The sequence below is a fragment of the Phaseolus vulgaris genome, chromosome 4, assembly GCF_000499845.2.
Source record: "Phaseolus vulgaris cultivar G19833 chromosome 4, P. vulgaris v2.0, whole genome shotgun sequence".
Lineage (NCBI taxonomy): Eukaryota > Viridiplantae > Streptophyta > Magnoliopsida > Fabales > Fabaceae > Phaseolus > Phaseolus vulgaris.
The window spans coordinates 33,635,906-33,646,713 of record NC_023756.2 but is presented as its reverse complement, the minus strand read 5'-3'; the positions used below and the strand labels follow the sequence as shown (position 1 = coordinate 33,646,713).

The 10,808-nt window shown below is 35.3% G+C and overlaps 1 protein-coding gene across 1 annotated transcript; it reads left to right on the top strand.

Annotated features, from left to right (window-relative positions):
- The first annotated feature begins 903 nt into the window (after positions 1-903).
- LOC137838706 (probably inactive leucine-rich repeat receptor-like protein kinase At3g28040) lies at positions 904-1,731 on the top strand. The gene has a single exon (XM_068647937.1). The coding sequence runs from the start codon at positions 904-906 to the stop codon at positions 1,729-1,731; it is 828 nt and encodes a 275-aa protein (XP_068504038.1).
- The last annotated feature ends 9,077 nt before the right edge of the window (positions 1,732-10,808 follow it).

Here is a 10,808-nt window from a genome sequence, read left to right as displayed (position 1 = left end):
TCCTCTCTCTTTTCCTATACTCTCTATTTCATCTCTTGGGTGTAAGTGTTTAACCCATATAGAGAGAATTTTGTTTTGGGGCTATTTATCATTAGCCTGAGAGGAATTCATTGTACTCCCAGTACCATTATAGTGGAAGTTTTGGCTCTCTCGCCGGTGGTTTTTTTATCTCTATTTAAAGGGGTTTTCCACCTAAAAATTCTGGTATCATTCTCACTTTACTTGTTACTTTAATTTCTCATAATCTTTGGTTGAAATTATTACGCTTCCGCAAATATCAATTGATTGATTTTTGTATTCAACCAATTATAAAAGTGTTTAACAAACATAAGAAATCAACAAGTTTTATATTTATTGAGCGAATTAAAATATTGAGAACTGCTAATACAACAAAATATAAGAGAGGGATAGAGAAAACCACACAAATCTTTTATACTGGTTAGCTTTCACCACAAGAGCTACATCTAATTCCCAATCTAATTCCCAGTCACACCAGTTGAGAATTCACTGAAAACACAATATTAAAAAGATGTATAATCAAGAAACAAGTCTACAAGAACCTTTATTCGAAAAAACAAAATACAACCCACTGTAGAAAATGTAAAATCTATCTAAATATTCCCAACACAATACAAAGAGGATTGAAAACACCTGATAAACAATAGAGAGCACTACTACAGTAAAACCTCATATGCACCTCATTCACCAACACAAAAATAATTCTTGAACACAAATGAATGAGTTTCTCTAAGATTCCAAAGCATGGTCTCTCTATTCTTCATGAATTTTAATTCGTCAACTTTTTGAAGATACATATAAACTTTATAAGATTTTTATGAAACACATTCATTAAGAACACTTAGCTTGACATCGTTTCCTGATTTTGGCTCCTCTTGTCATATGATGAATGAGCTTATACCAAACTTAAGGGAGTTAAAGCTAGTTAATTGTTGTCTTTCTGATAATGATATTTCATCTTTGTTTCGTTCTGATTCCAACTTTTCCACTTCTCTTATTATCTTTGATCTCTCTCATAATATTTTGACTTCATCAGCACTTCAGTTATTGTTCAACTTCAGCTCCAAACTACAAGAACTTCATCTAAATCATTGTAGCCTTATTGACCGGAGTTTTCTTATGTCGTCTGCTTCCACTAAAATGTCCCTGACTTCACTTTTCACTCTTCATCTCTCCTCTAATCTATTAAATTCATCAGCTATATTTCATTGGATTTTTAACTACATTGTTAATCTTCGTAGCCTTTCTCTTTTAGATAACTTGTTAGAGGGTCCCATTCCAAGTGGATTTGGGGAAGTGATTAACTCTCTTGAAGATGTTAACCTCTCTCATAACAAATTGCAAGGTGAGGATCCATCTTCCCTTGGGAATATATGCACATTGCAAAGTTTATCCCTTAGTTACAACAACTTCAGTGGGGAACTTCCTAGCTTCATTCAAAATTCTTCATTGCAAACTCTAGATTTTTCTTTCAACCGGATTATCGGAATGCCACCTACTCTCTCAGTCTTTACATCTTTGAGATATTTAGATCTTTCCAACAATCAGTTAACTAGAGAAATACCGAAAAGCATTGGGTTGCTATATGAGTTGAAGTATCTTTCCCTAAAGGACACTAGTACAAAATATGAAAACAACGACCCTTTATTTAGTGCGGCTTTGCGCTTAAACACATTTGTAAAAAATGCGGTGGCATTTTTGAAATTAAATTGATTTACAAATGCGGTTCTAGGGTAAGAACCGCATTTGTAAATCAATTTTACCCTAAAAATTGAAGCGCGCCACTAGTTTTCACTTTCACTTTCGTCTTCTCCGCTCTTCGTTTCAACGTTCTCAGTTTCAGTTCTCTCTGCATTGTAAGTTTCAGTTCTCTCCGCTCTTCGTTCCACTCATTTGTTTTCGTTTTCGTTTTTGCATCATTCATTATTCACTTCCTTGGCATTGTCATTTTCGTTTCCTAACTCGTTTTTGGCATATAGGTTACTGTTCTATTGGTGTTCGCTGGTTTTTTCTGCGCCGCCACCGCCTTCGCCTTCGTCTTGTGCCTCTGCCACTCCGATCACCATCAACCTAAAGGTTGGTGTTGTATTTAATATTTATTTATTATTTTGAATTTATATTTAATATTTTGAATTTTTATTTAATATTTTGAATTTTTATTTTTCTGTATTATAATATATATTTAATTAATAACTAATACAACTTGGAATTTATAACTAATAACTAATAATTTATATATTTGTGTGTATTTTGAATTTTTGTATTATATAATTTCTATTTTCTTAAATTTATATTATATATTTAGTTAGTTGTTAATTACATTTTAATAAAAGTTTTATGTTATGTTAGTTATTGTTACTTTTAAAATAGAAATATCGTGTTTGGATTGAGTCTGGGGGTGTTCGACCCTCGGTAAATGTGTGAGATTGAATAGAATACTAATTATTAGAAAATCCTAACTATATTCCAGAATATATAATGGATCGAAGTTGGATTAATGTTGTTCGTATAAGTGATGAGTACGAAAGGGGAGTAGAGGAATTTATACAATTTGCGCAGCGTAACGCGATTATTAGTGGTCATGATGGAGCAAAGATCGGGTGTCCGTGCGTTAACTGTTTGAATGGAAGGATACTGGATGTGAATATCATGAGGGAACACCTTCTATGTGATGGATTTCTTCGATCTTATACAACTTGGACATGGCATGGTGAATTATTAAATTTACCACGTGTTTCCGTAACTGAAGAATATGTGGGTTCTACCATGGATGAAGCAGTACACGATGATGGAGATAATGATCGATTGGAGGACATGATTCGTGATGTGGGAGCTGAGTGTTTTGCAAAAGCGCATGAATATGAAAGTATGTCAAAAGATGCAGAGATTCCTTTGTATCCTGGATCAACTAACTTCACACGGTTGTCGGTGGTGTTAAGATTGATGAATTTGAAGGCAATAAACGGATGGATTGATAAAAGCTTCACGGAATTGCTCCAGCTGTTGAAGGATATGCTTCCAGAGGGAAATAGTCTACCTAATCGTAATTACGAGGCCAAAAAGATTCTTTGTCCAATGGGTATGGAGTACAAAAATATACATGCATGTTCTAATGATTGTATATTATACCGAAAAGATTTTGAATTGTTGAAAAGTTGTCCGAGGTGTGGGTTATCACGTTATAAGTTGAAACAAAAAGATGATGATTCTATTGATGACATGGAAAAGCATGGACCCCCAATGAAGGTTATGTGGTATCTTCCCATCATTCCAAGGATGAAGCGTTTGTTTGCAAACCCAGACGATGCTAAGAATCTTAGATGGCATGCAGATGAGAGGAAATGCGATGGCATGTACCGACATCCAGCTGATTCTATTCAATGGAAGAAATTTGATGATGACTTTCCAGAATTTGGTAAAGAATCAAGAAATATCTGACTTGGTTTAGCTACAGACGGAATGAATCTGTTTGGTAATATGAGTACAAATCACAGTTCATGGCCTGTATTACTAGTTATTTACAACTTACCTCCTGGATTGTGCATGAAGCGAAAATACATAATGTTGTCTATGATGATATCCGGTCTGAAACAACCAGGGAATGATATTGATGTTTATCTAAGTCCCCTAATTGAAGATTTGAAGTTAATGTGGGACCAGGGTGTCGAAGTATTTGACGGATTTGCTAATGAAACTTTCAAGCTTCATGCCATGTTATTTTGCACCATCAATGACTTTCCGGCATATGGTAACTTATCAGGTTATAGTGTTAAGGGTCACAAAGCGTGTCCAATATGCGAAGAAGACACTGCTTCTCAACAATTGAAACATGGAAGGAAAACAATATATCTTCGACATCGGAGGTTTCTTAGAAGTCATCATCATTACCGGAGGTTGAAAAAAGCCTTTTATGGACACCAAGAGGGTAGTGGTCCACCAACTCCATTAACCGGTGTTGAGGTTTACGAAAAGGTAAATAACATAGACCACACCTTCGGTAAGTCCAAAAAAAAGTCATCTGTGACAAATATTTGGAAGAAGAAATCAATCTTCTTTGATCTTCCGTACTGGTCGAGGTTAGAAGTCAGACATTGTATAAATGTAATGCATGTTGAGAAGAATGTGTGTGATAGCTTAATTGGTACACTTCTTAACATTAACGAGAAGACGAAGGATGGTCTAAATGCTCGTTTAGATTTGATTGAGATGAACATGCGCGGCGAGTTGGCACCCATAGAAATGGGTAAGCATACATATTTGCCCCCAGCCTGTTACACAATGTCAAAAGATGAAAAAATTAGTTTTTGTCAATGTCTAAAGGGTGTGAAAGTGCCACAAGGACATTCCTCAAATGTGAAGAGCCTAGTGTCAATGCAAGATTTGAAGTTAATTGGGTTAAAGTCTCATGATTGTCACATCTTGATGCAACAGTTGTTGCCGGTAGCTATCCGTGGGATCTTACAAAAAAATGTTAGACATACCATAACCCGTTTGTGCTCATTCTTCTCTTCCATCTTTTGTAAAGTCATTGATCCCTCAAAACTAGATGAACTTCAAAATGAAATTGTTGTTATCTTGTGTGAATTGGAGTTGTTTTTTCCTCCATCTTTTTTTGACATCATGGTTCATCTAGTTGTGCATCTGGTAAGAGAGGTTAGATTGTGTGGACCAGTGTACTTAAGATGGATGTATCCTGTTGAGCGGTATATGAAAATTTTGAAAGGTTATGTGAAAAATCATTATCGTCCAGAGGCTTCAATGATTGAAAGGTACATAGCTGAAGAAAGTATTGAATTTTGTTCAGAGTACATGACAAAAGCAAATCCAATAGGTGTTCCAGTTAATTCATGGCACCACAGGCGTTCTACAAGTAAATGTTTATGTGGTGTGAATATTGTAAGAAAATCTCGATCAGAAGTCTTGCAAGCACATTTGTACATATTGAATAACACAGATGAAGTTGTACCATACATAGAATCTCATAAAGCCATTGTGAAGGCAAATAACCCAAGACAAGCAGAGAAATGGGGCTTGATGGAACATAATAGAACTTTCATGCCTTGGTTTAAAGACGAGGTGTTCAAGGATTCAATGACATCAGAGACCTTGACCTGGTTGCCTGCTGGATTGAAGTTTGATGTCATCTCATGTACAGCGTACGAAGTGAATAATTGTATATTTTACACGAAGTCCATGGATGAAAAGAGTACAGTTCAAAATTCTGGTGTTACTCTTGAAGCCGAGTCAATGCAGTTTTCGACTTCGAAAGATACAAATCCAGTACTTGGATCAATGGCATACTATGGGTTTATAGAAGAGATATGGGAGATTGACTACACTAAGTTTTCCGTTCCAGTTTTCAAGTGTAAATGGGTTGACAATAAAAGTGGGGTTAAAATTGATGATTCAGGATTCACACTAGTGGACTTTTGAAAGATAGGGTATCGAGATGAGCCATTTATAATGGTTCAACAAGCATCTCAGGTTTTCTACGTGAAAGATCCTACGTCAGAGCTGTTGAAGATGGTTGCTGCCCCTTCAAGATTGTGTTTGATGAAGACTTCTATGTACATTTCATGTGTATTTTGCTTTGCTTTAAGTGTGTCTTAGGTAGTTCTTAGAGGTTGTCTAAGAGTGAGCTTTTTGCTGAGTAACTCACCTCATAACCACTGGCCATGTGATAAGAACAAGCATAAGTTTTCTTAAACTGTTTTTCACATGTTTTACAAAAAACACGTTTACTGCATAAAAATAAATCTGTTCTTTTCTAAATAAACAGATTCATTTTTACACTGATGCCTTGGCTAAGTCTTGTGAAAATTTGATTTTGTGCATCATGTATTTTGACTAAGTCCTCTACCTTTCAAAATGACTGTGTTTAAATAGTTAAGCTTTTCTGTTTTCGTTTTGTAAAATAAATCTGTTCATCTGTAAATGAATAGATTCTTTTTGTCTCTGGTGCCATGGCTAGCTTAAATGTTTTTCAGTTTTATCTCAGCACCAGAATGGTTGACTAAGTCTCCTCTCTTAACAGATTCTCTAACTGCTTTTTGAAAATAAATCTGTTCATTTTATTTTCAATCTGTTCATTTTATAACAGCTTTAACTGTTTTTCAAAAATCTGTTATAAGTTGGTTTTCTATAAAATGAAAACTTGTTTGAGTTTTAGATTCGTTCATACATTTGCAAAAACAAGTTTTGACAGCAGAGAATTAAAAGTTTACAAAGGATTAGCATTTGTTCTTTAAAGATTTCGAAAATCACAAAGTGCTTGTTCTTGGTTTGGTTCCAAAAGCTTGGTGTGAGGTGCTGCTACTGTTCTAGCAATCTTGCCTACTGGTTTAAGGCAGATCTTTGTATCCTCAATCAGGTGTAGTCGTTTCACTTCTCATTTCTTGTAACAGTTTGGTTGAACACTCTTCTTGATAGGTTTTCTTGAAGAATGTGTGTGAGCTGAAATAGGTTTTTTTCAGCAAGAGTACCTAAGTTCTTGTAGGTTTCAAGAACAGTGGGAATTGTGTTTGTTTGTACTGTGATTTAGTGAATTTCACCTTGGTTTTAGGTGAAGACTGGATGTAGCTCAGTTGAGTGAACCAGTATAACTGCCCTGTGTTCATTCTCTCTCAATCTCTGCAATTAAGTTTCTGCATAATTGTTAAAACAGCAAAGAAATAAATCTGTTCAATCAATAATAAATCTGTTCTTTCTGGGCTCAGTTCATACTGTTCTTAATTTATGAAAAAGTTGTTTGATTCTGATAAGAACATATAAAGTGTGTTAAAAGCCACTGAAACAGATTGACTGTGATAGGTTGCTCAAGAAATTGTCAAAGCTATTAATTGAACCTTAAACAATTGCTTAAAATTGAAGCTTGTTGTTCTGTGATTCATTGTTCTTAATTTTTGGAAAACTGTTTGATATCAAGAAGAACACCCATAGCTTGTTAAAAGCCACTGGAACAGGTTGTTTGTAAAGGTTACTCAATTAATTGGTATGCTATCAATTGAACCTTAATCACTTGCTTGAAATTGAGATTTGTTGTTTTGTGGTTCACTGGTTTTCGTTCTACATATCAGTGTGTGTGCATCTGGAAAATTTATCTGCATAATCTTGTGATTAACCTTGCTGTATAAACGTTTTTCAAACAAAAACAGTGCTGAAATAAATCTGTTCATTTTCACATAAATCGATTTATTTTCTGTAAACTGTGTTAAACACTGTTTCTGCGAGAAAGTTTTAAAAGTTCAATTCACCCCCCCTCTTGAACTTTGGCACTATTAAACCCAACAAGAACATTGGTATGTCGTTTTACACGACAAAAAACAAGGGGAGACCATAGATGATATTGAAAATGGTAACCCCTGTTCATTCACACCAAAGATAATTAATAAAGATGACGATGTAGTTGATGATGTACCCAGCCTATTACACAATGTCAAAAGATGAAAAAATTAGTTTTTGTCAATGTCTAAAAGGTGTGAAAGTGCCACAAGGACATTCCTCAAATGTGAAGAGCCTAGTGTCAATGCAAGATTTGAAGTTAATTGGGTTGAAGTTTCATGATTGTCACATCTTGATGCAACAACTGTTGCCGGTAGCTATCCGTGGGATCTTACCAAAAAATGTTAGACATACCATAACCCGTTTGTGCTCATTCTTCTCTTCCATATGTTGTAAAGTCATTGATCCTTCAAACCTAGATGTACATGCAACCCGTAAAGACCACAGGGAAGGAATTTACATATGAACTTTCAACCTCCATGCAACCTGTAAATAAGCATTTTTTATTTACATTTTTATGTATTAGTTTTATAAGATTTTAATTCGATGCAGATTAACTAATGTTTGTTACCTAATTTTTTTAACAGAGACATGGATGACGATCAGACCCCACTCAAACCTCTATCCGGACGAGGCAGCAGAGGACCTACTAGACTGAAGCGTCTCGCATTGAGACGTGCTGCTGGTGAGAAGACACGTGTTGACATTGACGTCAACACTAGAGTGACTTTTGGTCCTAAGGCAGTTGAGTTTATGAGCTATCTTGGAGTTGTTTCTCGTGAGAGGCTCTCCATTCTGATTAATTCATGGGATGAGGTGTCAGAGGTCGACCGTAACATGATCTGGGAGGATGTTTTGGTAAGCTTTACATTTTGATATAATGCTTTTTAATATTCATTGATTAATTTTAATTTGCTGATGTTATTTTGCAGGCAAACTTTGAAATTCCTGATGTGGAACCGCTTCGATCAAAGATTATATCCAATATCGGACTCAATTTTCGTACCTTTAAGTCAAGACTGACTTCGAGATACATTTTTGGCGACCTTAAAGATGAAAATCCATGTTTAAAGTACCAACATATTGATGAAGAGACATGGTGTCTTTTTAGAGAAAGCCGTGAAAATGAGGCTTGGATGGTAAGTGAAGTAACTTTTTTGTTTATATAACATTAATAAGTTTATCTTATTTACTTCAGTTTGTTTATTTCAATTATGACAGGATCGTCGGAAGAAAGCTCAAGAGATAGCTTTGAAGAATCTTACCCCGCACGTTATGTCTCGTTCGGGGTATCGAAAACTTGAGCAAACACTGATGGTGGAAAAGGAGAAATCTCAACAGGGGACGTTGTCTGGGAATGTGGAAACAGGGGTCACTTCTCCTCCATCACCACCTTTTCGCCATGTAAAATGGAAGAGGGCCCGAATTAAAAAGTCGGGTGCACCAAGTTCTGAGCAATCCGGGGTTATCATCGAAAAAATTGTAAGTTATTTTTGTTATTTTCATTTATTTTAAAGCATTAATTATATTAATGATTGAAAATATGATTTTTGTGTACTCTTGTAGGATTCCTTGGAATCCGACGGTAAATTTGTTGCTGAAGGTCGTCACGATATCCTGGTTGAAGCAATTGGACGACCTGAGCACTCTGGTTGTGTTCGTGCAGCTGGACAAGGGGTCGAAATTAAACTATATTTTGGAGTTTCAGAACGACAGTCATCCTCCTCCTCCAAAGAGAACGAAACTCAAATGAAGACTAAGATACGTGAAGAATTAATGGAGGAGATGAGAAAGGAGACTGATTTGATGCAGCTAGAGATGAGAAAGGAGAATGATCGAATGCGACAAGAGTTTCTATCGCAACAAGTTTGTGCTGAGCCGATTGAACCCCTTGTTAGTCCCACTCCCAAGAGCACAAAGGGGAGTTGTGCGGCTCCTCCAACAGGGGATGATATCAATGGGCAGACGGAGGATTGTAAGCTGCTGGTAGTGGGCGGCAAACTTCCTCGGGTGGTGGCACTTGGAAAAGTCTATAAAAACGCCACCACCTTACATAACGTTCCACTCTCCCCTGATGTGGCGAAGGTAACAGTTGAAAAAGTACGATTTCCTGATGCTCGTGTTCCACTACCTACAGATGAGGTAACCACTGTGGCCGATGCATTTCAGACATTCGTTGCCTGGCCCAGAGAGCTCATTCGATCTATGCCCGAACCTCATGTAATAATTTCATTTCATTATATTATTTTTTATTTATATTTATATATTACATATAATTTAATACAAATGTTGTTTATCTTGTAGAAACCTTTTCAGCCACCAAGTCCGGAAAAGAAGCATGCGGTTCCAGTTGACGATCCTATAGCTTCCCTACGTCTCATTGCTAGTCAGATTGGCAATGAACCTTTTCCAGTTCTGTGGGATAATACATTTTTTCAAATAAACACTGAACTGCCACAGATGATTTACAACACAGATTTATCAGAATTTATATCTGGGAAACAGGAGTTCAATATAAGTATAATTCAATTTTTTATGATGTAAGTATCTTTACCTATTATTCAATTTACTTTATGTTAAATTATTATTGATTATGCTTTAACTAAAAACTTGTAGGTTTTTGCATAGAGTCTGTATCACTGAGGGGAAGGAAAATATGCATGGATTCTTAGATCCTGCATATACTAATCCCATTGGACCAAACTCAACTGAGACTCAAGCATACATCACTAACACCCTGGAAAAAGAGGGAAAACAAATTTATTTATGCCCTTATATTAATGAGTAAGTTTAATTATATGTCATCAATTATTATTATTTAATGTTTTAAATATTTACTAACTCTTTTCATTGATGATACAAGCATCATTGGCAGTTACTTGTCTTATCAATGGTTGATAAGACTGCTGTGTGGTTCTGTTCCCTACACAAGAAGATTCCCACAAACTTTAAGGATATCATTGATACGTAAGTACCTTATAAAATGAACTTTGTATATGTTACTAATTAACCATCTACTTACGAGGTTTTTTGTATTAACCAGTTCATGGCGTGGATATAACATCCTAAAAGGTCGATCAATTTCAAATAATTTGAACTGGATAAGAATAAAGGTTTGTAATTTTTTTCTTTCTCTATTATCATTGTTTATCAATATATTAACATATTACTTTTAATTGAATTATAGTGTAATAAACAACCAGGAAGCTATGAGTGTGGCTATTACATTATGCAATGGATGATGATTACCATTATAAGACTAGGTGTTAAAACTGGTTGGAAAGAGGTACTATATATGTTAAATCATTTTTATAATTCTTGAACATATATATATCTTAAAACTAATTTATGTCAACTTTGCAATGCAGTTATTCACAGAAGAAACACCAATGAATGAGGAAGGCATTTCATATGTTAGAGATTCTTGGTCCACATATTTCATAAATTTTTATAACTCTAGCATAGGTAAACAATAGTGGTTTTATTATATGTAATTTGATTACTTGTAA